General features: G+C 42.6%; 1 protein-coding gene across 1 annotated transcript; it reads right to left on the reverse strand.

Moving 5' to 3' along the window:
* Window positions 1–312: 312 nt before the first annotated feature.
* EIF2S2 (eukaryotic translation initiation factor 2 subunit beta) lies at window positions 313–27,673 on the reverse strand. The gene is given in 10 exon segments (XM_033962659.1): window positions 313–772; window positions 775–827; window positions 1,806–1,891; window positions 5,462–5,518; window positions 10,406–10,554; window positions 11,447–11,547; window positions 13,973–14,105; window positions 19,761–19,864; window positions 24,085–24,265; window positions 27,497–27,673. Coding segments are annotated over 10 exon segments (1,002 nt in total). The 5' UTR covers window positions 27,512–27,673; the 3' UTR covers window positions 313–649.
* Between the last annotated feature and the right edge of the window lie 159 nt (window positions 27,674–27,832).

Here is a 27,832-nt window from a genome sequence, read left to right on the forward strand (position 1 = left end):
TAACCAGTTAACATGCAGTAATACAGCACAAGAATAGCACAGGAATGACCACTATACCACTCCTCTGTCACTTTCCCCCCACCAACAAAAAAATATAATATATATTTAAAAATTCAGAGTGCATATTAGCATGTGCTGATTTGGCTTTTATTTCAGGACAGCTAAGTAGGCATTGTTAAACCCTAAGTAAATGTAAGGTAGTGCTTTCCTTAGCTTAGTAAAGGCCCTAAGTGATGCCCTAAAAACAAAACATTTTAATATATGAGAAATACAAACCGATAAGAATCTGAAGAAAATTTTCAAAAGAAAAACGGCTGACAAGTTAGAATAACTTTTATTTGCTTGAATTTTTACAGACACTTAAACAATTTAAAATGCACGTTATGTCTTCCCATCTCCAACAGGTAGGTAAAAGAGATATTCACGTGCACATTATTACTGTGCAAAGGAGCTCAAGATGACCTTTTCAGGATTTCACAGAACAACCCAATAAAGAAAGTCAAAGTTTGCTCATCAACTTTTGTATGTTTTGTTGTTGTTGTTTGTTTGTTTTTTTAATACATTGGTAATCCACTCAAATGATTGCAAACTTGTCCAGTCCAACAGAATCCCAGCAACACCATCCAAAATCTGTACTTTGACCAGCCAATTAATTAGCCTTGGCACGGAGCTGGGCTCTCTTGCCTGTGACAGCCTGGAAACCAGTTTTAATACTGGCAACAGAGCAACGAGAGTGACAGGTCTCACACTGCAAGAAATACAGACGACGTGTCCCTTCTGGAGGATGGTGTCTGGAGACCTACAAGTGTGGCAGGTCACATACTCCTCTGTGAAAAAGAATGAGCAGAAGACAAAAATTAATACAAAAAGAAAATATTCTCTCAAAGAATTGCTAGAATAGGGAAGACTATTGAGAATGCACCAGAATCATCACTGAAACAAAGTCCCCGTTTCAAACTTTTAATCAGGATTATAGCACAGCTGATTATCTCACTCTTGACTCCGTCGTCTTTGTATTCCATTGGATATTTTAAATGCCACTTGAGCTTTACAGTTAAGTGCTTAAGGCACTTTAGAAATGAAGACTTCTTTATCTAACAGGGGAGACGCTGCGGAAAAGGTCACATTGGCCTAAAAACTTTATTAAAATAAAAAGGAGAGAAAGTCCTTCAATATTGGGTGACCTGATCACATACTCTCCATGTTGATTAGAGGTTAATGTTAACAATATTACTATACCAAACAATATTGGAAATAGTATGAGCACCTGATAAGGCTACATTGCCTAAATGCAGACCTCAGATCACACCCAGCCAGTCAGGTTTCCAGGACATCCACAATAAATATGCATGAGAGATTCCATTCAATGGATATTCATTGTGGAGTATCCTAAAAATATAACTTGCTGGGTATGAACCTCCACCCTACACAACTGTAGGCTCTTTTCAATTATGAGGATTCCTTTCATTGACTTCTGAAACATCAGTGCAGACAGCATGCAAGAGGTAACACATTTCTTTAATCCTATTCCTTCCTCTACAGCAGGGATCTCAAAGTCCCTCCTTGAGGGCCGCAATCCAGTCGGTGTTTTTCAGGATTTCCCCAATGAATATGCTTTGAAAGCAGTGCATTGCACATAGATCTCATGCATATTCATTACGGAAATCCTGAAACCCGACTGGATTGCTGCCCTCAAGGAGGACTTTGAGACCCCTGCTCTACAGTGGCTAACCATGACAGATTTTCAGCACAGTCTTTCAGCAATGACATCCCAGAAAGAGGCATGCACATTAGGTCCTACTCACTTATATATCTTCTTAACACATTCTCTATTTGTTTTCTGCTGGAATCGCCCTTTGATTACAGTTGTTATTTCCATCGGATGGAGCCACTTCATTGGAAAAAAGAATAAAAATACCTTAGTAATTTGTCCTCTACATTGGTACCAATTTAAAGCTGCACAAAGCTGCAGACAATCCAGGTGTACTTATATTATATAAAGTCTGTATCCTGTGGGCTGGAAACCAGTAGTCTGGGTGTTTTATGCTATTATTTTATTTGTTTAAAAACATTTCTAATCCACTTTTAACCAAAGTGGCTCACAACTGACATACACAGCCTCAGACATACATATCTGCAAATATCTAAATAACAAAACTAAATAAATAAATAAATAAAACAAAGATCAAATAGGGGCACATCATGTCATATCTATCAAAAAGGAAAATATGGGCCTAACCAAAGAAAAATACCTGTAACAAAAAAAATACTTCTGCAAAGAGGCTAGTCTTCAACAACTTTCTAAAAATGTAACAAATTCCACAGAATCTCAAAATTCCTGTCAGAAAATTCCATAAAACAGGGCCGGCAATGAAGAAATAAGATTTAGTGGTCTTCATATAACGCACTGTATCTGTTTTATGTGTGTCAAGCAACAAACAGTTCTCAGATCTCAATGCTCTGGAAGGTCTGTACAATATCAAACACTTAGCCAAATAGTCTGGCAAGGTATCATAAATACCCTGTTGGACAACTTTCAGAATTTTAAATTCAATACAAAAGTATATTGGTACTAACAGAAGAATTGCACAGTTGATAAACTGTTTGTGATCTTTCTTCTCTACCTGCATTCAGATGTGTCATCATGCCTTTATCTAGTTAATCTGCAAGCAAAATCCGCTATATTAAAACCCTTAACGCACATGCACACTTCAGACTTGGTGGGTCCATAATCCGTGGTGCCATGCCCGCGCAGTTCATGCCTCAGCTGATTTCCTGCCCCGATCTCCGACGCCGATTCACTTCCTGCCTTCTGATTAGCTGCCGTTGCCGAGATACCTCTACTTCGCACCCCCGGACCAGCAGTGGTAGCAGCTGCAGTTTCAACAAGCAGCCGCGGGCCATTTGCTCCAGCCTACTTCGATAATGTGATCTGAGCTGGCCTAGCAAAAGCCCCAAGGCCCGGCCTAGCAGATGCTGGACATGCAGAGCAGGGAAGGAAGAAGGGGTGCTGCTGGACAGGGGGAGGTAAAAGGAAGGGAGAAGGGCTACTGCTGGATAGGGAGGGATCAGGGAAGGGGTGTTACTGGACGGGGGGGAGAAGAGACAAAGACAGAAAGGCAGACAGATAGGGGGCCAGGGAGAGAAAGAAATAAAGACAGACATAAAGAAAGAAAGAGGGCAGGGAGAGAGAAAGACTGAAATTCTTGACTCCTTTAACTCCTTTCCTAGAAGGGAGGGAAAGTTTAAAATTGTTGCGTGCCTCTCGCATATGAAAATCTATGAACATTCCATAGAAGAACAAGAGGAATAAAAATACCATATAAAATTTTATAAAAATAATACATATACATTTGAATTGGATTCTGAGATAAACCAGGAGCCAATAGAGACTCAAAAGCAAAGGAGTCACGTGGTCGAATTTGCTTTTTCCATAAATCAACTTCGCAGCAGTATTCTGAATCAATTGTAGTCTTTGGAGGCTGATCTTTGTGATGTCAAGATAAATGGCATTATAGTATCTAGCTGGGATAGTATAATTGATTGGACCAAGACAGAAAAATGACGTTGATGGAAGAGATCTAACCTTCCTCAGCATTTGTAAACTGAAAAAGCATTTTTTAACCAGAGTTTGATCTTTAAAGGTAAGGGTAGAGTCGAAAAGTATTCCCAAAATCTTGGAGGAGAACTCAATTTGTAGGGAGGCTCCAGAATCCAGAAGTATAGTGGAAGGAAGATAGTCCAGTTTTGGGCCTAACCACAAAAGTTTTGTTTTAGCTTTATTTGACTTCTTCTGGACAGACATAGGCCAAGTTTGAAGTTTGGAAATATAGTGGTTTATTTTGAAAGTTAAATTGGTAATATTTGAGTCAATCTCGATCAATATAAATATGTCATCCGCATAAGTAAAAAGCGTTTCCCAAGCTGACAGCTTATAAGTATTCAAAGTTGTCATGTAAAGATTGAACAAGATTGAGGAAAACGGAGAACCCTGGGGAACCCCGCAAGGAGGCTGCCAGGAATTAGAGATATTACCATCAATATTAACTGAGTAAGATCCGAAACAGTAAAAATTCAGAAAACTAGGCAAGGACAACCTGATTAAGTCCGATATCTGAAAGTAATTGGATACGATGTGAGAGAGATGATATTTATTGATTAGGATTTATTAACTGCCTTTTATGAAAGGAATTGAAACAGTTGCTCAGGATGGCTCTCATAAATGCAGAGATAGTGGAACTATGCCTTTTTTTTTTCCTTTTGTCCTCTCCAACTGCACAGGCCACCTATTTACAGCTAGATTGGCAATTTCCATAGAGAGCCAGGAACAGAGGCTGACTTCAGTCAAAGAATTCTCACTGTGGATGTAATATACCTAGACACTCCTGCATACTGAATGCCCCAATAGCCCAGAGGACACTTCATGACTTTTTACCAGAAACCAGTCTCATCCAAATATTCACCTTCTCTTGCATCAATGTAAGAATGGTGAACTCCTGGGCTGGACAGCTACAAACAGGCCTAGTTTACAGGTTAACCAAAAAAAGGAAAACATATCCAATTATATCTCAGGATTATCCACTGAATGTACAGTGGTGCCTCGCATAACGAACGCCTCGCACAACGAACGCTTCACACAACGAACTTCATGTCTTGATTCACACAACGAACTTCGTTTCACACAACGAACTTCACACAACGAACTTCGTTTCACACAACGAACTTCGTTTCACACAACGAAGTCGCCCGAGCTGCCGATGTATTGCCTCCTTCCGCGCAGGCACTGCAGGCAGTCGTTAGTCACTGCGCTTAACTGCCCTCTCTCACTGTATACAGTCGTCCTTTTAAGATAAACTCAATATTTTTTATATATCATGGCTTCTAAAAAAAGCAGGAAGGTGATTTCTGTTGAAATGAAACAGGAAATAATTAGAAGGAGTGAATGTGGGGTAAAACAGTGTGACCTCGTCAAAGAGTTTGGCCTCAGCAAGACCACCATTTTGACAAATTTATCTTTTTTTATGTCATCTTAGCATATTTTATGCTGCAGAACGAATTATTTTTTTTAACATGTATTGTTATGGGAAAACGCGTTTCACATAACGAACTTTTCGCATAACAAACTTGCTCCTGGAACGAATTAAGTTCGTTGTGTGAGGCACCACTGTATTTTGAAAATCAGACCCAACTGTAAGCCCTAAGGATAAAACTAATATTTAAGTGTTGTTCTAACACTTGCACCTCCACAGAGACATGCAGCTTCAGGACGTTCACTCTGCCTTGAAGCACACAAACCTGATAGGCTGCCTTGTAAGCTATTGTTTTTCTCCTCTGCCTTCCCCTTTGCTCCTTTCATATGTATTTTGTTCTTGAATATGAGCAAACTTTGGTCTAGATTCATGCTATTTACTGGAAGTTATATTAACTATAACAAAAGTAAACCAGAGAAAATGTTGCTCACCTGGTACCCAACTCTGCCAATAAAAACGCAAGGAGATGCTTTGGCTGACGATGCAATCTAGAATGAAAGAAAAAAATAAAAAACTTTGCTCAATAACTATACATGTAAAAAAAAAACAACAGATAACCTTTCCTTGACAACTCAAGATGAACACAGATAATACAGAAATTACATTACATTAGTGATTTTTATTACGCCATTACCTTGCAGTTCAAGGCGGATTACAGAAGAGGATTTCTGGACATGTCCAGAGGGTTACAGAGTAGAACGGGTTGCTTCAGAGGATTGAAATGTTTCATACAGTGTTACTATTTCAACAATCATATAAAGTGGAAGGATGGATTAGGTTCTTACCTTGACAATCCTCTTTCATGTAGAACAGGATACGATTCCTTACGGATAGGTTGTGTATCCCAACTCACGAGTTGTATTGTAGAATGCAATCAATCATTTTTCTCAGCTCCACCTCCTTGTCTCCCTGGACAGAGCCTTCTCTTTTCAGTCCGTACCAAAGCAAGTAATAACCCCCTAGAAAAGGAAATGACAAGGAGGGGTTCGGGGAACTCCCCGATAACATCAACTTTGCTCTGCAATTGGAACAATAAACAGTAAACAAACATTGAAATGCAAAACTAAAGGTGGAACCAACTTACCACCTACTTTTGTGCAACCAACATGAACACCTGTATAGCTCTATGAAAGTACTGTGCAAGTGAGAAGTGGCACTCTAACCCTCTGTCTTTCTTTCCTCTCTTTTGGATTCCATGAGCCTAGCCACTGGACATTCAACCCAGACTATTATTCAACACAGGCTGTATCCATCTCTGACAGGGCAGGGAGTAAGGAATCCTATGTTGTTCTACAAGGAAGAGGATTATCGAAGTAAGAACCTAATTCTTCCTTCCTGTACAAACAGAATACAATTCCTTACGGATGGGACATACCAGAGCAGTCCCTCGAGTCTAGGGCAGGACAGATGAGCCTGTATCAAGTACAGAGGAAGCAAAGGCCACGTCTACTTGTGCTGACACATCCACTCTGTAAAACTTTGTAAACGTATGAAAAGTGGACTGTGTGGCTGTCCTAAAAATTTCATCAGATGGCACTACCCTGGACTCTGCCCAAGAAGAAACCACATTTCTGGAAGAGCAAGCTTTCACGGCGACTGGCAGTTGTTTACTACAACCAATGTATGCCAAGGAGAGTGCCATGTGAATCTACTGGGAGATAAAAAACTTAAGAGGTAGAGAATGACACGGGGACAAATTAAAAAAAAAAATGTTCGAAGCTTGTGCAGATGAGGTCAGAGCTTGCAGGGATGGGACAGAACTAGTAGTGATGGGGTCAAATTCAACCCATGTCCCTGTGTCATTCTCTACTTAGAGGCTGGTCTACCCCTATGATTACAACTGGATATGACAAACAGATGGTCCGAGAGTCTAAAATCATTTGTCACCTCAAGATAGCAGAGAAGCATCCTCTAGAGCAGGGGTGTCAAAGTCCCTCCTCGAGGGCCGCAATCCAATCGGGTTTTCAGGATTTCCCCAATGAATATGCATGAGATCTATTAGCATACAATGAAAGCAGTGCATGCAAATAGATCTCATGCATATTCATGGTGGAAATCCTGAAAACCCGACTGGATTGCCGCCCTCGAGGAGGGACTTTGACACCCCTGCTCTAGAGTCTACACATTCAGCAACCTCAAAATTTTGTCCTGTTTCTTTTCATCCATGGGCTGAAATGCAGGTAACCTTCACTAACATGGAACAATGACACCACCTTCGGCAGAAAGGAAGGCATGGTGTGCAAAGACATTCCTGCTTCCATTAATCTGAAAAAAGGTTCTCTGCACGATAATGTCCAGCTTGGACACCCTCCTAGCAGAAACGATTGCAACCAAAAACATCATCTTCACTGTCAGATCAAAGATCAATGCTTCTGCTAAAGGTTCATACACAGCCTTAGTATGGGCCCGAAATATGATATTAAGATTCCACGTTGGAAACAGCTGCCTCACCGGAGGGTGGAGCCTCATTGCTCCCTTCAGAAACCTGGAAACAGTTGGATCTCTTAAAGTTCAGGTAGCTAGTCTTTCATGCTTCCAAGCCAGAGTATATCGAGCGCCTGTAGCCTCTCATCCAGATAAGACTTTCTTCAATCCTTCATGCAGGAATGAGAGGACTTCAGGAATGGAAGCCTGGAAAGGATCCAACTGCTTATCCTTGCACCAATGCTGAAAAATTTTTCCATCCTTTACTTACTATAGGCCACCACTTTTGCTGGCTTTCTAAAGCAGAAGGAAGTCGATATCACCATCTCTGAATATCCTTTCTGCCCTAAAGTTGAGTGGTCAATGGCCATGACATAGATTAAAGCATTCTGGACTAATACTATGGCCCCTGTGATAGAATGCTGTGATGTAGTCTGAGGTAGCTGTCCCACTGCAATTGGATCAGATCTGCATACCATGGGCAACGTGGCAAATCCAGGGTTTGCGAGTGCTACCAATTCCCAATGGGTCACTATTCTGCGAATGATTCGGCCTATCATCGGCCATAGTGGGAACACGTACAGCAGTTCTCTTCCTGGCCAAGATTGCAAGAGAGCATCCATTCCAACGCATACTGACTCGAATCTTCGATTGAAGAACTGAGGGGCATTCTTGTTGTCTGCCGACGCCATGAGATCAAACATCCAACGCCCCCAAGTCTCACAATGAAATTTAATGCTCTTTGGGACAACACCCATTCCCCTGGATCCAGCATCCATCTGCAGAGGTAGTTGGCTTGGACATTGTTCACTCCCACTACATGCGCCACTGTTATTGCCTGCAGTTGAACTTTGGCCCCTTCGAAATCAAAGCAGCCCGGGACCCCAACCGAGGAGGTGATAAGAGAAACTGAGGGTTAGAGAGAGACAGCTCAGAAACCCAGAGGGCCCCTACAGCGTGGACAGCCGGGGAGCGACCCCGCCTCGAGGGGGAGTATAGGGTACGCTTCGACAAGCAGCGGGGCGGGGTCGAAGGGCGCTTCGATCGACACTTCGACCTCTGACGGCCCGAGGGCGAGGAATCAGAAGAGAGATGCCGAGAGCGGTGTACCTTGCCCCGAGGGGCCTCGACGCCCTGCTCAGGCTGGTCCGGCTCCCACGAGGTCGAGGCAGGCTGCAGGTGGGCCAACGCCGAGGAAAGCTCCGAGGATATTAAGGCTTGGAGCATGTCCTGGAACACAGGAACCGCCATCATGGACAGCATCTCGGATGCCGCAGTTCATTCCACCGAGGGCGACCTCGACTTCGAGTATTCCCAAGGGGTGGAAGCATGCACCGAAGTTTTGGAGGGCTTGGATGAGGCCAAGGGCGGCGCACCCCTCCATGGACCGCCGGAGCCCCCGAGGACGACTTCTTCGCTGGCGTCGAACCTGAGGAGGGAAGCGGGGACTTACCCGGAGCTGAAGACTTCAAGGTCGAGGTCTTGGATGTCGAGGACAGCCGAGGCGGGGCCGAGGTCAAGGTCGGGACCGAAGCCGAGGCCGACGATGAGGCCGGGACTGAGGCCTGCTCAACCACAAACAGGTCCGGCATGCGTGCCCGATAGCGGTGGAGCGCCCGGGATTGAAAAGTAGCGCACTGGGGGCACAAATCCATAAGGTGATCAGCCCCCAAGCACAAAATGTACCACCGATGAGGGTCAGTGATCGACAGCAGCCGATCAGACCGGGTGCACTTCTTGAAACCGGACAAAGGCTGGGACATGAAAAAGAAGGCCGCGGCCGAACGAGGCCATGCGTCCACGGCAACCCGGGAGCCCCCGGATGCCGAACGACCAAAAATTACTTTTTTTTTTTTTTTATCAGAGCAGAAACAAGAAAACAAACACACAGCAACTCCGAAGAAAATAACAAAGCCGCGGTGCTAGAAGGCACTTCACACGGAGAAACACAAGAACAGGGCTTCTGGCTCCGCGGAAACTTTAGAACTGAGGACCACGAGGTGGGGATGCGCCCTCTAGTGGGGCGGGAAGGCATGCACATGCGTGGTGCAGCATAGCAAACTTGAATCTTCAATCAAGTTTGCTTGAAAAGCTGTCCGCGTCGGGGCTCCGTGGATGACATCACCCACATGTCGAGAATATGCTGCCTGCTTGTCCTGGGATAATTTGTTTTTTAGTGATGACTGTGTTGATGTGATTTGTATGCTAAATGTAATGCCTTATTTTGTATGTAAATGTGTAACTCGCCCTGGATAAGGGCTGGGGATAAAAAAGAAAGAGAGGAGAAGATAAGGGTACATGCCAATTGTTGTTTGGTAGAAGGCTGATAGAATAAGCCTTCTGGAAGAGGTAGATTTTGAGCAGAGTTCAAAACTTTGGATAGGACTGATCTAAACTAATGGGAAAGAGAGGGATTCCAAAGGGAAGTACGATTCCTAGCTATTAAATAGTGCACGTTTTAGATCAGGGAGATGGCGACAACTATCATTTAAGGAACATCTTTTTTATCCACATTATGGTATCCCCTTGAGGATTGTTTTTACGTTTATTTTAGTATATGTTTGACTATGTATTTGTTTTTATTATGTTTTGTGTATGTAAATTATGTAAGCCTCTTAGTTTTAAACAGTATATAAATTTTTAAAATAAATAAAGTTATTTATAATCTGCAGAAATAAAAGAGCAAGTGACCATGTTAAGCCATAAAGGTACTATAAAAAAGTCACTGTTGCATAGGACCCCCCTCCCTTCCTCATCCCATCTACATATTAAACATATTCCTAAGAGCAGATTGAATGGCTTGGAGGGTGCTGCACACTAAGAGTAAGGCAGCAAACTGTCCTCCTATTCAGAATGCAGCGAAAAAAAGGCCAGAGAATTCACCCAAGCACCTGTTCTACATCCAGGAGTCACGAAGTGCTTGTAAGTACTTTTTTGAATGCAGGACTTACAGTTTACAGATATCTGTGAAGTTGACAAACGATGTTTTCTTAGTTCCTACACGGACAACCTGAGGGGGCTTCATAACAAATTTTCTCTTCTCTCCAGCAACCATATCTGGATTCTTTTCCCTCATGATATTAAACACACGATTCAGCAACTGCAAAAAAGGACCATTCACGAATTACACAATTAGCAGGGACAGTTCACATGTGTATAAGTGGAGGAATCTCAAGCCCAGCCACACCAGTGGTAGGTGGAAATGAGGAGGAAAATATGCCAGTGTGGTTCCGAGAGGTGAAACTGCTAGACCTCACATTTGCTAACAAAGAGAAAGGGTGCAGTCTTTAGATATATTTATCCACTGCAAGTTCTGGACATATTTTTGTGCCAATATTGCTTTTCTATAAGAGATGTAGGATTAAGAAAGCAGTACTGATTTTCGTCCATCAATTGGCAAACAGTCTTGACACAGCAAGCCCGAGGCAGGCAGTTTCCCACCGAAACATGGCACTATGTCAGGTTCCTTGAACATACATGAGATGCTGGAATAAACACTGATATTGAACACTAACCCCAGGAGGAAAACAGATGTTTCATTAGTCAACTAAAATACTTTAATATTCAACCTGTCAATAATGCTTCCAGCACAACTCCACTCAAAGGCAATTAATACTCAAAATGACACCAGACAACAGGATGTGGTCTCATCTCCAGAAAGACCCAGCCTGTGCTTCAATTCATTCACACTGAGCAGAGCAAAAAAGTTTTTAAAGCTACCTACAATATGCGAGACGAGGACATAATTCTGAACTTTACATTTATTTCAAAAGTAGTGCAGCTTTCACCTTCTTGTTTTGGATTTTCACTTTAAGGACTGCCTGAGGAGGCAGGGGACCAGCATCCACAAGTTCTTAACACATCATTCATTCCGCCATGGCTGAGCACAATGAAAGTGAAAACCCAATTTAGGCTCCCATCATCAGGCTGAGACAAATCTTTAACTCATCTACATCCAAAAACATATCTAATCAAAAGGATGTATTGTTTACCTCATCATATGTATAGTCTCTTTCTGAGCCAGCCCATGCAGGTCCTGTCTGAGAACTGAAGGATATTCCATCATCCTTTTTGTTATCGTCATCCTCCAGAGCTGTAGAAAATAAATGTGTGCTTAGAGATTAGATATATGGGAGAAAGCTATTATACACCAACATTTTGGTACAAATTAGGAACACAGGGCTGCAAAAGTGAGTACACTTCTCCCTCTGTATTCGCGGTTTCAGCAATCACGGTTTCGATTATTCACGGTTTTTAGCTTGCTGGCTCCTTCCCCCAAATTGCATCAACTGCATAGAGAAATCGATGATTCCAAGCGTTTATAGAGAAAATTGCTGATTCCCAGCACTGAACAGGCCAGGTCTCCCACCATGTTATTTGCGGTTTCACCATAACCATGATGGTTTTTAATAGAAAACAGCGAATAACATATGAAAAAGTTATTTGCGGTTTTTCTGTATTCATGAGTTTGTTAATCCCCTATCACAGTGAATTCAAAGGGAGAAGTGTAATGTATTTTTACATTTTCAGTTCATTCATGCCAAACACCAGATTTAAATAATTGAAACAAGTTTGAAAAAGTATATATTCCAGTACAAAACTGAGAACCACAGGCAGAAACTGAATGGGGAAAGTCCTGGCTTCCCTACTGCCTGCTGCCGACGCACAAAGCACTCACAAAGGGGAACCCTGCTCACCGGCACCCATAGCCGACATGGATTCCCCTTCGCAACAGCTGGTGCACCACGAGCACAGGCCAGCTGCATCAATCTCACGTCTGGAGTACAATAATGCTCACTGCGCAACCCGCTACTAGCTGAAAAGAAAAAGTGCCAGTTAGTAATTAAATGCAATTAAAGTCAATTGAAGGCTTTTCTTCAGACCAGCACTGCCTCAAGATTTTTTTTTAATTCAACTTTACTTGAACAGACCCCTCTAGCTCTCTAAGCCATATGCCTTGCCAGTATCGGTGGCAAGACTTACAGATGAGGCACCTCTACAGAAAAAAATTTCAGGGAGGTGTGGGAAATGGAGGGGAGGGACTCAATCCGTCAAGTGTGGCGCCCCCCAAGGTCAGAAGGTCCCCCAAAAGGGTCCAGCTAAGCTCATTATGGCACCACAGACGGGGACCAGAAGGGCACTAAACAAATTCCAACAGCCCTACACTAAACCAGGGAAAGACTGTACAGGCTTACCACCTCCACCTGCTGGAGACTGAGCGCAGATTGATTGTACTTAGGATTGTACAACCCACTTGTACTTCAACCAAAAGTTATGTCTCAGTCTCCAACTGCTGGTCATGGTTAACTATTACCCATCTGTGAGCTGTGCCGGTCTGGAGAGACGCTTAAGAAATGCAGATTTCACCCTCCTGCAGCCAACTCGCAAGTATGGGATATTCACCTATTGTCAGGACTTGTATGCTTTGGGGCTCATAATCAAAAAATAAATGTACAAAAAGTGCCCTTAATCGGCACTTGGATGTCCTGATTGCCAGGACATCAAAGTGCTGATAATCAAAATCACCTTTTGGATGTCTAGCGAAGTGTCCTAGCCTCTGTGCATCCAGAGCTTGAGATGGGCATGATGGTGGTGTGTTATGGACAGTTTCTGGGAATGCCTTAGGGTGCATTACACTTGGACATCTTGCAGCGATAATCAAACATTCTGCAAGACATCCTTATCAGAACTTAACATGTTCGGAGCTAGACCTGTTTTAGAAGCATCTAAGTGCTACAAAGGTGCCCAAACTTACCATATGACCACTGCATGCATTAAGATTAGACACCCCCACACTCCCTAGTGCTCACTGACCCCCTTATACCACACAAAGATGAGAACAAAAAGATACATACCTGGGGAACCCTAGTAGAGCATCACTCATGTGTATAGCATTACTTGGTGAGTGAGCTAGTGAACCATAGAGAGGATGACCCAGGCCTATAAGCCACTCTAACCACTACATTTATGGTAGAAAGTGTGAGCCCACCCAAACCCTACTATACTGTCATATAGGTGGTACCTGCATCCATATGTGCTCACCATAAATAAAAATGAGGTTATGGTGAAATATATATCTAGCACCTTTTATGTGAAGTTCACAGCAGTGCCTCTAAGGTGTCCCATTGCGTGTTGGGATGTCTATGTGGCCAGTCCATTACTATGCTGGCCCCTCCCATGTCCAAATGGTTTGCATTTGGATGCTTTTCTAATTGAAAATGGGGAATAAAGTTAGATGTTCCGGTGGCCAAGATGTCTAAGCAGACAATTAAAAAAAAAAAAAAAAATTATATTTGGACTCTAGCAGTTTACCATTCAAAAATGGCCATTTCTGTTCCTAAATGTCCAAGTTGAACAGGGGTCCTTTTTCTAAAGCTTAGCATGTGCTAACGCTGCACATCTTATTTATATATGTCTGTTATGGGGCCTTTTTACTAAAGCTTGGCAGATGCTAACTACAGCTCCATGTAAGAAGGCAGAATTATCACTTTTTCCTGAGCTTCCTCTTTAACAAGCACCTTCATCCTTCTCCAGAACTTCCTCCTCATCTGGAAATTTCACGTTCTTCTTTCTTTTCTTCTTGCTTAGCATGAAATCCAGATCATCCTCCGCTTCCATGGGTTCCAACTGCTCATTCTCTATCTTCAGTTCCTGAATTAAATGAAAAGTAGCATCTAAAAGTGCTGTACCAGCCAGTCATTGAACTTTTAGGCCCCCTTTAATCAACCCTTGGTAAAGCGTTTTAGCATGGCCAGCAAGGTAAATGCTCCGACACTCTTAGGAATTGAATGAGTATCACAGCATCTACCTTACCAGCAAGCGTTGAAATGTTCTACTGCAGCTCGATAAGGGGGCTTCATTCAAAGGACACAAATTTTCTACTTTTGAATTCCATCCTGGGCTTTTTCTTTCTTTTATAAGCTTACTGTCATTTCAGATTTCTTTAGGGGAGAAAAAAAACAACAACCCCAACAACACAAATATATATATATATATATATTTTTTTTTTTTTGGGGGGGTGGGGTGGGAGGGTTCATTATCCTGAACATATCCCACCTGCCCCTTTCCTCATGAAACTATGCAATTCCTTTTCCACTAAGCAGATGCCACATGTGTTCCTTCTTATTCCGCTTGTGGTAAAGGAACACAATGGAAAAGCAGCAAAAAGCCAGAGCACCGGCCATTATGCCAAATATGAAATATGAGCTGCTGAGGGGGAAGGCAAACAAGAACAAAAAAGCAAAACCCACCCTACACTGCACTGCAAACATGAAAAGACTATTAGCACATCTACAGTAAAAGCACGAGTCTGCCTGGTGGTTCAGTTGCAGCTTTTTGTTCTTGCACATCTTACTCTTTTGTTTCTTAACACAGGTCCTCATTTACGCACATTGGATCAAGTGCATTGTTAGCAGATAGGCTCCAGTGAAAACAAAGCGTTTGTTATTTAAAATGCATTAAATAGGATTAACCAGTAAATTGGAGCCCCAAGTTGTAAAATAGTAGGAAATAATTCAAAAGAAATTAAATTCTAAATAAAAGTAATAAAAATCAAACACAGATTCAAATAAATAGGTATCTTAGGGCTTCCAGCTCCTTATTCTAAATTATTCACTATAACACACAGCTTTAGAGGGTCAGATGTTAAAGGTTTCAGATACTGAAACATTTTTTTAAATAAAGAGAGATTATGTCCTTTTCCAGTAGATAGGTGTGTCGTTCTAAACAAGAGTTATCTCCCCATGGCCATGAGTCATCTGCAGAAGGAATCCAGATTTTTTGTGTCCCTCCTACTTCACTGTGAGCTCTACTGCCACCTGCAGTTAGTACCCAAGCATGCAAGAGCTCCATCTAATTACGTAAAGACAAAACAAATTAACTGCTCTGCTTAAACACACAATGAACTAGCAACAGCCAACAGAAGCATCAAAGGAGCTCACGAAGTAACCCTACAGATGCTAAAACATATTATACAGTATTCTTCAGAGCCCAAACAGCTGACTAGAATCTAAGATGCAACTTGCAAAGAGACAGTAGGCAGGCGCAGGAAGGACAGGGCAGAAGTCTAGCATGGCATCTACCTACTGGAAGAGATATCAAGGTCATGACAATTTCTTTTTCCAGTGCATTTTAGATAAGCGGGACATACAAAAGCAGTCCCAGGAAAATAGGGCAGACATTGCTTCCAGGCTCAAATCTCCGACTGAAAAATCAGTCTGCCTTCTTGTTTTTTGCCATTGCCAAGAGGTCAAAGTGGGGACGACCCCAGTGCTGAACAACAGCCTGAAACTCTACCGGAGACAGCATCCACTTACCCAGAGCCAAGGTCAGTCTGCTTGAACATTGTCCATTCCCGCTACATGCGCCACCGAGAGTGCCTGGAGAAAACACTTCGCCCAGTGAAAAAGCATGCGGGCTTCCACAACTTGTCAGAAACCCCCTTGCAGTCCAGGGCTGGCGTGTGACAAACACACGGATTCGGGCGCGTCCCCTTTAACTAGGGGTACCTTCAGGATTTTTAGGCGGCCTCAGACAACGGTCTAGGCCCCTCGAGATATAGGGTAAGCACAAGGTTTCCCCATATCACCAGGCAAACGAGTTCTTTAGGAAAACATAAGTGGTTTATTCTGACCCCCAGGTCAAAAGATATGCAACAGCAAAACAATATCACTTTGCAGGTCATTGAACAAAAATAGTAAATTGGCAAAAATCAAACTTACAGTACATTTTCAAGCAGACAAGAACTCAGTAGGCAAAAATCATCACAGCACACTCTGTTAGCAGTTCAGCTTTTCTCTCAGTTCCTACGTGCAGGCACAAACCACACAGCTGAGACGGTTAATCTAATTAGCTCCCTGCAACGGGAGTCACAGCAACTTTCCTACAGTTCCAACTGCACTTTAAACAGTTCAGCCTGCCTCTGGTTCACAAACTTGTCTTTGAATGCATAACTTGATTCAGACTTCAGGCAAGTATTATTCTCCAACTTCTCATGCTTATACAGCTCAATATATATCCCCTTCTTCAGATTTAACTTGGGCAGCAGAGAGAAAAAAAAATGATATGCAAAAAGAAAACATAAAGCACAAACAGTTTCCCTGTTGCTGCATTCTTTCATTCAGAATTCCATACCTTCTAACTGGCCTTCTACCCTAGGGCCAGCTATTTCTATCTCCATGCCTTCTACCTGGTCTGGCACTGGATAGTTTGAAGGGGTTAAGACTTCCTCCAAATCCTGCATGGGATAATCCAGCACGTTTTCCTCTGCTGCCCTGTTCCACAGCTCCTCTCCTGCCTTGGGCTGTGGGAGTGCCTCCTCCTCCTGTTTGTCTCTGCCTGCTTTTAAACAGACCAGAGCCAATCCCCTTCAGCCTGTAGCGGGGGATGGGTTCTGGCTCTACAGCAGTTTTCCTCTGCCTGGGTTTTTCAACTGCAGCAACTTTCCTTGTGGCTTCTTTAGCTGTTCTAAAGCCCGGAAGCTGCTGTTGCCAACCTGCCTGCCTCTGTTCCAGCTCACTATCACTTTGATTAAAGGGGCAAGGGAGGTCAGCCTCAAGTTGAGTGCCAGAATCAATCTGGTCCATTCTTCTGCACTTAATCCTATCAGGGACTGGACTAGTGCTGGTGCTGGGTTTGTCACAAACTAGAGAGGAACTCTTGGATGCCTCCCTGGTGACTGACATGTCACCACTGTGGCACTGTTGCAGAGGACCCTGACCAAATGGCCTTCCAGAGTCTTCTGCAACTGTACCAGAGCCAAACAAATGGCTTGCATTTCTAGCCTGAGAACCCTTTTATCCCTCAGTCATCTAGCAGTCCAATTGATTCTCTTCCCTGTTTCTTATATACCTAAAAAAGTTTTTACTGTGTGTTTGCTTCCAATGCAATCGTCTTTTCAAGATCACTCTTCGCCTTGCATTTCCCTTGACATTCCTTGTGTTGTTTACAATTATTTTCAGTTGGATCCTTCTTTCACTTTCTGAAGGATTCTCTTTTAGCTCTAATAGCTTCCTTCATCTCATTTGTTAACCACGTTGGCTGCCGTTTGGCCTTCTCCTCCTTTTTTAGTACATGGAATATATCTAGTCTGGGCTTCCAGGATGGAATTTTTAAATAACATCCACGCCTGATGTAAATTTTTAACCTTTGCAGCTGTACCTTTAAGTTTCTTTTTAACCATTCTCCTCATGTTATCATAGTCTCCTTTTTTAAAGTTAAGTGCTGTATTGGATTTCCTGTGTAAACTTGTTCCAGTTACCTTCCTCACCAATTCATGTGCTCCACTAAGAACTAGATCTAGAATTGCTTCACCTCTTGAGAGTGATTTTCCAGCACATGAAATCTGAGAAATTTCCAGGAAGATAGGGGGATATAAAAGCAAGTTTCTCTCGAATCCAAGGTGGCCAGAAACTCTCCTGGCTGCATCGCAGCAATGACCAACCAATCAGTTTCATTCCAAAACAGGTACTTTTAAGGGTGCATTGACATAATTGAGATATAGAACGAGCCTCCACTCTTCTGAGCCTTTCTTTGGCACAGCAAAGTATATGGAGTATCTGCCAGAGCCGCATCATCTGGAGTAACTGGTTCTATAGCTTGGATTTCGAGCAATCTCCATAGCATTACTCGGATCCTGCTTGCTTTCTCTGGCTGGCCAGATGGTGAACTCATGAACCATAAACAGGATTTAGAGCTAAGACACCCAAGATTAAATCAATACAAATCAAAACAAAAAGTGTCTACCTCTCTGTAGGGGGCTCCCAAAGAAAGCTACAATCAGTATTAACAAAAGGCGTTAATGGAGAGGTTTGTTCATCCTGACGCAGCAATCCCTATGCGAATGAGAATAGCTGGATCTGGAGGGAATTTCTGTCTCAAAAACCAGTCAGCTATCAGGCCAAGATCTTTGGGCTCCCAGTCGGACCACAGCTGGACTGAACCTCCACCCCCCCAGGCTGCAATGACCGCCAAACTGAGAAGGGGGGAGGGGGCAAAACCACAACTGGCACCATAAGCACCCCGAAGGACGCTATTAATGTCACAAGCAAGCAAATGCTGAAGGCCTGGAACCCTGAGCTTCACAAATATCCAATCAGTGAGTATTTCCCAATGATACAGTGTTATAGCAAAATTGCCTTTCAAATTGAATTATAACAAATTTAATCTAATCCGGGGCGGTGGGGGGGGGAAGCCTCAGAATCAAGAGCCTTTTGTACAGTTGCTCAATAGTTGCACTTAGTTCTTCAGCAGGGTTGCTGCTTTTGGCAAAAAAAACCTTTTATTTTTCATTTTTTCTATTATTCTTTTATTTAAGTTTTTAGAATTTTTTCTTTGCAATACTGAATAATAATTTATCTTCTATTCACTTAACTATTTCAAAAGATTTTTTTTTTTTTTTGCTGTTTTCAACTAGTGAGCACTACTCACTGTAACAGATAATGTAGTCATTCATTCAACGATTGCATCAATGTAACTTATCTCTTTAATTTGAAGCTTCGTCATTCCACTTAGACTTCTTGCATTTAGCTACTTTCCTTTTCGTGTGTTTCCAAATATACAGCTTTGAAGTGGAGGCCGGGTAGATGAATATGCCGCTGAAAACGGCCAGCATTTTGCTGATAAATTCTTCCTTCTGATGCATCAGAACGATTTACATTTGGCATATTATAATTCTCACATCCATTCACATTGTTGGAGTGTTCAGCAAATATCCAGCAAGCTGGCTGAACAGGCCCCCCCCAAAATGCACCTGCCAGCTGCAGAGAGAGTCTGCTCCTCTTCAAGTAGGCACAGCCAGTCCTGGAGCCAAGTAAAAACCGTAAACAACTGAAAAGACCGCAAAAAAACACCATAAATAGAAAGGGAGCAGATCAGAACGACACCGTCATGCCCGCCTGCAGAAGGAAGAACAGAAGGAGGAGGAGCTGAAAAATTGTGATTGACTTTTTCTTCTTAATGCTCGCAACTATGCGAGGATAACCCACAGTCCATTCCTATTGAACTGGAAATTAGATCAGAAAGTAGGCTTTTGATAAAAGCCAGAGCAACTAAAATGATGCAAGTTCCCTTAGGAAGATACCTAAGTTATTTCTGATGTATGTAACAATTATCAGGCACAAATAAACTGTTGTATTTCTAAATACAACACCCTAGCAACTTTTGGTTTAAAAAAAAACAAAACAAAAAATAACCCCAAAATACATAAATAAAATCCAACTGCTCCAACTTAACACACACATACAAAATACCAGAGCCACATTTCAGCCTACAGCTAAACACTATAAACCACCCCCTCTCCCAGCTGACCTTTACACCTTCTTCTGCCTCTTCAACGTCAAATATTTTTTTGGGTTTCTTCTTTTTTTTCTTTTGATTTAAAAAGTTCAAGTCATCTAAGTCATCCGCTGCATCTGAGGAAAAATAAAAAGATAAGTACGCAAATAGATGCTCACGAGCAGTCAGCAATAAAAAGTACAACACTAAATTTAAAAAAATAAATAAATTAAAAATCCCAACTTTTGTGATGCTCCATAATACTAATTTCTTCATACAAGTCTTTGGGCTACTGATCCTTTAACATACAATAACAATGAGGGGACAGGGCAAAACAATATAGTCCTACATGAAGGAAGAGGAGTGTAGGGAATGAGGAGAAATGGTTACTAAAAGGATATCCAGGATGGAAAAATATTTATACAAAATTAAGATCCAGAGTAATTCTTTCCTTGTGTCTAGGCTTTTAAAACCATTTTATAGCATATTTCATAAAAATGAGTTAAAATGGCGAGTACAAAAAGGCCTGAAGCACTAAATGCTCCAACACTCGTAGGATTATTTGAGCGTTGGAGCAGAGTCAGAGCATTTAGTGCTCCTCTACTGCGGCTTAGTAAAAGGGAGGGAGGGGGGGTATAAGTCATTTGAGCTACTACCCCCTCAAAAGTTCCTGGGGGGGTATCTACAATGTGATAAAGTTTATTATTAAAAATACATTATTATAACAACAATTTATTTTCTTATATACCACCCAAACAGAAGTTCCGGGCAGTTCACATTAAAAGAACTGAGGCATATCAGTGAAGATACAGGATACAGCAGAATTCAGTGCTATACAATACAATAAATACCAACATGATACAAATCAAAATCATCGCACAAATTTGCCAAACAGATAGGTTTTCAGTGATTTTCTAAACTCATAGCAAGATTGGGAGTGGGCAATCAGAGAACACATCAAAGAGTTCATTCTCCCCGCTTGAAAGGCTAGAGTTTTGTCTAAAAATCTTTTAAAACGGCAGACTTCCGGAGTAAGGTACATGAACATGCCCGAGTTTCTTGTGTTCTTGCTTGATGTGAATAGTTTTAATTGGGAGGATAAGTATGATGGTAGTAATCCGAAGAGTGCTTTATAACAAATGCAGCTGAATTTAAAAATGACTCTAGCTTCAAAAGGGAGCCAATGGAGTTGCATGTAAAAAGGGCTTATAGGGTCAAACTTTTTCAGTCCAACAATCAAACGTACAGCAGCATTTTGAACCAGGTGAAGCTTTTGCAGTGTTTTCTTGGTTGACCCTAGATATGTGATGTTACAATAATTTAAGGTAGATAGGATGGTGGATTTAACTAGGATTCTAAAGGACACCATGTCAGAATATTTTTTATAGTTCTTAGTTTCCATAAAATAGCAAAGCATTTTTTAGTCAGTTGGTCTGTGTGATTCTCAAACTTTAGGTGTCGGTCTATAGTAACTCCCAGGATTTTGATATAACTTGCTATTTCAAATTTTTGGCCATTAAGTTGAACGGCAGTTTCTCTGAGTTTATCATTTGGACTAGCTAGGAAGATCTTAGTTTTCTCAGGGTTGAGTTTCAGTGGTACAGCCTGAAGGTCAAACCTGTCGGTGGGACTCAATACAATCCATGTTTTGGCAAATAAATGCTTCCCTCAAGGGTCCTGAGCAACAATGTCCAGATTATTTGTGATGTATGCTAATGTCTGGAAGATACATAAAATAGCAAGCAATCTCAATCACACTGGAAAAATGACTCTCTTGTCAGTCAGTCACATGGTAGAAAGAAAGAGCGTGAAATTGCAAAGCATTTTATGTGTAGCGTCAGCTACATAGGCTGACCTAATCAGAAACCTGGTTAATTTCAAAATCGGGTAAGCACACTGGCTGTTGGTTCACCCAGAACAATGGTTCCATTTATTTGTTTTGGATTTTCTCAGATTTGTTTAGAACATCGAGGTCTCCCTCCCTGCTTGTGATAGCGCATTTCTTAATCAAGACTAAAAATGTTATAATGCCTCTGTATCATTCCATGGTACGACCTAACCTGGAGTATTGCGTTCAGTTCTGGTCTCCTTATCACAAAAAAGATAAAGCGGCACTAGAAAAGGTTCAAAGAGCGACCAAGATGATAAAGAGGATGGAACTCCTCTCGTATGAGGAAAGACTAAAGAGGTTAGGGCTCTTCAGCTTGGAAAAGAGATGGCTGAGAGGAGATAAGACTGAAGTCTACAAAATCCAGAGTGGTGTAGAACAGGAACAAGTGGATCCATTTTTTTTATATCTCTTTATTAAATGAAAGCAGAGAAACATACAAGCACTGCAGTCCAAGAGAAACAATGCAGATAATTCTTCAGTCATATGGGGGTCTGAACTCTTATAACCCCCATGCTACTATTAAGCAGTGGAACTAAAAGAACAAGTTAAGAATTTAAACAATATGAATACTCTAAACACCAACAGATCTGCAATCCCCACCCCTCCACAATACCCCCAAACCTACAACCCCACCCAACAACTACCCCCACCCCTCCCCCCTATACAACCAATAAAAAATATAGGTTGGTGCTACTGAGACTGTAACCTATAACTTGGCTTCGCAACATCAGGGTCAGAATGGACAAATAGGAAGTCCAAATATTCAGGAAGTCTTTACATCTTCAATTAGAGCAATAAGCAGCTCTCACAATGTAATGTAATTTATTTCTTATATACTGCTACATCCGTTAGGTCAGAGGGAAGGCTTCCGGCTCAGCTGCAGGACGCGCATAGGAGCCATTGCTTGCAGGTTTTGTGCAGAGAAACAACCGCAACTGGAAGGAGAAGGGAGCTAGCCAGAAGATGGTAAACACCTGCCACTTGTTGATTGGACACTAAGGAGGGTAAAATCCTTGTTAATCGATTAGTCAGTATCTTTGCCATTAATTTAGTCTCAAAATTGAGCACAGAGATATAGGTGTATAAGATTCCGGCAAGCTAGGATCCTTCTCCAGCTTCGGGAGCATGATTATTTGTGCCAAGTTTAAATGTCTAGGCAAAAAAACTTTCGCTACTCCTAAATTAAAGACCAAAGCTAAAAGTGGGGCAATCTTCTTTAATAATAGCTTATAAAATTCCCCTCAGAGACCATCAGATCCTGGTACTTTCCCCAAAGGGTTTTGCTGAAAGGCCCATTCAACTTCGCCAGGAGATAAAAGTTTCTTCAGGCCCACTTTTTTTTAAACTGCCTTCAACTCTTAACTCCCACTCACTGCTGTCAGATACCCATTGCATCATTTCCTCTACTATAATCTCCCCAACCCTGAAATATCCTGTCTAAATTAGATTGTAAACTCCTCTGAGCAGGGACTATCTATTGCATGTTAAAATGTACAGTGCCGTGTACACCTTTCAGCGCTATAGAAATAATAAATAGTAGTAGTAGCATTTGTATCTGTGGCTGACATCTGTTGCAAATCTATGCTATCCAAACAGACCTCCCCCTTTAAGGTACCATCTGCTGGAGCAGTATAAAGAGAGGCAAATAACTTACTCATTATGGTACTGGTTTTTGTAAATCTTGATGCCTTAAAAAATTGTTCCATATGATTAAAGTAATACTTTCAAAACCAATAAGAGGAAATATTTTTTCACTCAGAGAACAGCTAAGCTCTGGAACGCATTGCTAGAAGATGTGGTAAGAGCGGTTAACGTAGCTGGTTTTAAAAAAAGTTTTAGACAATTTCCTGGAGGAAAAGTCCATAGTCTGCTATTGAGACAGACATGGGAGAAAGTCACTGCTTGGCCTCTTATCGGTGGCATGGAATGCTGCTACTACTTGGGTTTTTGCTAGGTACTTGTGACTTGGATTGGCCTCCATGAAGATGGGATACTGGGCCAGATGGACCATTGGTCTGACCCAGCAAGGCCATTCTTATGTTTTCATTTTTGTCTGTCCTATCCCATCTGTGATACTGGCATCAAAGATGTCAGTTGCTGTAGGTTTAACAGGAAGGTAAATAAATGAACATGCCGAAGCTGCTAGTGAGGTTAAGTCCTGCTATCAAGATACCCCCAGGGTGTTATATGAACCACCTTTTATTTAGGAGCAAAAATCTGAAAGCAAGATGGGCCAGTCTCCATGGTTTACTTCCACCAAAGAAGCCAGCTCTGTGGGTGCTTGAGCAGCTCCAACTTTGAGCAAAATCCTTAACTGTGTCAATGAATGGGTAAATTCCATTGGGTTTAGCACTCCCATGACTGCCACTGGGACCATAAACACATAGCAATAAACATGTTAGCACATTCACTAGCTGGTTACTTATCAAGTATGATCTGCTCCTCTGACAGTTGCTGAAAAAGTACCTTTCCGCTTTGAATCTTCTTCATCCACATCTGCATCCCTATCCTCTGTTGGCTCAGGCTCCACCTCTTTTGTTTCAGAAAGCTGTGTCTCCTCTGCTTGCTGGTCAGTTCCTTCTTCATCTAGCATGAAAGGCTTCTTCTTCTTTTTCTTCTTCTTAGTCATGGTTGGATCGAAAATCATCTGATGAATTTAGAAAATGTCGATATAAGGTACTATAGTTATCACAATGACACTTTGATGTGTGCGCAGACATCAACAATTCTCACATGCAATAGTCAAGTAAGCAAGTTTTTTTTTTTTTACCACAGACAAGTTTATATCTCTCAGAAAACATTCTCAAATGCATTTGTTCAAGGATATCAACCTAAAACCCCACAGACCATACCCACTTCACAAAAACACCACAAAAATTAATTTTGAGTACAGACTGCCACTTGTGCTAAGGACAGGGATCCTGAAGGAACTTAGGGAAGTTCAGTTGGCTTTGTCTGACCCTTTCAATGTTTTATACACAAATAGTGCCAGAAATTGGAAAAAGGCAAAATGTGATCCCTCTCCAAAAAAAAAAATCAGAAGTAACCAGGAATCTGTCCAGAGCATGACTACTAAAAGGTCTTGCATAGGACAATCCTAAATAAGCATATTTGGAAGAAAGGGGGAACAGAAGATATGCAACAGTGGTATTTGAGAAACCACATTAAATTACTACTGTACAAAGCCTTAGGTGAAGTCTCGACAACTCTAGTGTTATCACATGCTGCAATAAGGATGCTGTGCAACTCAGGCTGCCTCTACAGTTGACATGATGAAGACCTGACAACCAGTGTTTAAGCATGGATGACTGGGCTGGGCTCTGTGGCAGGCAGAAGGGGCCAAGCCCTAAGACATATAGTATGCCAGTCAATGACAACCCTGCCACTGGTTACAATACTAAAGAGGAGAGGGTAATAGGATGATTATAAAGACTATCATATTCTCATTATTCCCCCCAAAATTTGATAATTGACCAAAAAATTTCTGGTTTCATAACATCATTTTATCATCCCAAAATTTTTTATCTTACTACACTTTGATTTTTTTATAAGAATCTCATTAAACACCAACTATTACTAAGGGAGATGAGCATGCTATCTGTGTTATTAAAACATTAATTTTTTATCACAACACTGGTTTCTTGCATAAAATGTCACCATAATAAAAGTAAAGAAGGCAACACTTATCTTGTAGTGGAGTCAGCCACAATCAGCGCTGAATCTATTATACAGGCTCCCTATAGATTCAGCACTGATTGTGGCCGTTATGCAAGAAATCAGTGTTTTGATAAAAATTAATGTTTTAATAACACAGATAGCATATACAATTAATTTATAATAATAATAATAACAACAGTTTATATACCACCGTGAAGTTCTATGCAGTTTACAAAGATTAAAAGATGGTACAAATAGATTGAACTTAACAGGGTGGAAGCTAGTGATTAACAGCTCAAGGGATCAGTTATTGAGGAGAAAGTTGTACGGGTCACAGAAAGTAACACCAGACCTCAGGGAACAATTGACTAGGCAGCCAATCAGAGAGCTGAGTGGTTCAGCTCACCTGGGCCTAGATTCACAAAGCAAACCGATCATGTACTGATCGGTTTGCGACCCCGGCTCAATTCACTTACCTGTCTACCGACCATCCTCCAATCCACGCATGCAAATGAGGGCAACGGCATGCAAAGTAAGCAGGGACGCGATTCACTAAACAAAACCCTGCAACATCGACTGGGCTGGCCGATCAAAAAAAAGCGACTTCTGAGGACCAGTTGCTGAAGCCCTTTGTGATTGCTCTGCCTTCTGCAGCCCCGCTCTCTGCCCTGTCAGCCCCGGATGTGCCTGCCTGCCTGCCCCAAACACGGCCGCCAGGAGCCAGAGGCATACCCATTCGCACCCGTTTCCAGGCAATCCAGGATACATGAATCCCTGTAACTGTATGGGCTGGCCGGGCCCTGGGAAGCCACAGCTCAATCCTTACCCTGCAGCCTATGTGGCCGCCCTATACCTCTGTCTAGGAGTATCCCCCGTTTGCCGGTTGTGGACTGCACGCATATGTGTATATTTATGTACAGTGATGATTCTAGGAAAATATGCAGATCCCCCCCCCCCTGAACATTCCTGCCTGCCCCAAACACCCCTGCCTTCCAGCCTTGAACCCCCTGCCTGCCTGCCCCAACTCTCCCACCCTTCCCCGCACTGCAAGCCTGTGGTTTTAACCCATGGGCTTAAACGGGTTAAAACCACGGGATCCCAAAAGTTCCTCGATCGCCTATTTTTAAAAATCTATACCGGCCCTGAGATCCAGCACTTTCCCTGGCTGCACTCAGTGTAAAAAAATAGATGAAAAAATACCCCCCAACTCCGACGGCCCGGAGGTCCCGCACATGCTCAGACCATGGTCTACGCATGCGCGGGGATCGCTATAGCATGATTCGGGCCCTCATCTGAATGTTGGTGTTTCCTGAATTTGTCGGACCTGCCCGGATCGGGCAGGTTAGTGAATCCTGGCCCTGGTTAAATAGGGAGCCGATTCACGAGCTGACTCATACAGCAGGAGAACAGCACAGCCCCCACAGAGGAAACCCCCAAAGGGGAAGAAAGATTGGAGAGAACACAGGAAAAAATTCAAGCATGACTATGGACCAGACATAGCTTGGCTATTGGCCAAACAGGAGAAAGCCTCAAGGCAAGTGGGGACTCCTAGCTGCTCAAAACCTCACCAGGCTGAAGGCTATTCTAAAGGGAGCCCAGCACCCCTAATCACCAGCAAGGTAAAACCTTATCTGCCTGCTAGGGGTGTAGAAACAGGGGCTCAGATAGCTAATTCCCAGCTTGAGAGCAGCTGTGATTGCCTGTCAGGGGAAGAAAATGTAAGCCAGGTTATTGAAATGTCTTCAGAATACAAATAACACCTGCGGAGCCAGAATCTGAGATGGTCTGGGAAGAAACTAAAGGTCTGCTGTGAAGCTAAAACTGAATGCTAAGGTTTTCTCTGCACTTCCCTGACCCCAGGGTTAAATTTTCCTAAAGAAAGCCAGGAATTGTACAAACCTTTAGAGGGAACCTCAAGGAAGCTTAATGCATTTCAACTGCGCAAACGTTTTGCTTTTCCTGAACGCATTCTGTGGCATCCTTTGGATTGCTCTTATGAATTCCTCTCTACCATTTGATTTACCTGGAAGCTGAAGAGAAATCAAAGAGCCCAAAGTCTGCAGTGCTTTGCTTAGCCATTGGCACCCTAGTCCCCGCCATAGCTCCAAGCACCGTCGTTTACAGGCCACATTTCACCCGAGAGGCTCCGGTGCAGGCCTCAGGCCCCAGGCTCTCACTCGGGCCAACCCGGAAGCTTAGCACCAGCCCCCCCGCCGCTCACCTCGTCCCCCGACATGGCGCCGCCGCTGCTGCCGGTCCTCCTCCTCGCTGTCCCGCCGTTCGGTTCGCCGTGAAACGACAGCCGCTTCTCTACCCCGCTCCGCGCCGAAAGAGCCCGATTGCATCAGCGCCGAGCGCGCACTCCTCAACACGCATGCGCGTAACGCTTTAGCACGCGTCTGGTTACGTCACTGCTGAGCGCCCAGGACATTGCATGTCGGGAATGGAAGTTCCTTTGCTAAGAATGCGGAACAATTAGGTTAGAAAGATTTCGACTAAATCGCTTTGAACCCACAGGGGTCAAAGTTTACTGAAACTTCTACTCAGTCACCAGTTT

Source organism: Geotrypetes seraphini, chromosome 11, assembly GCF_902459505.1.
Source record: "Geotrypetes seraphini chromosome 11, aGeoSer1.1, whole genome shotgun sequence".
In the NCBI taxonomy this organism is placed as follows: Eukaryota; Metazoa; Chordata; class Amphibia; order Gymnophiona; family Dermophiidae; genus Geotrypetes; species Geotrypetes seraphini.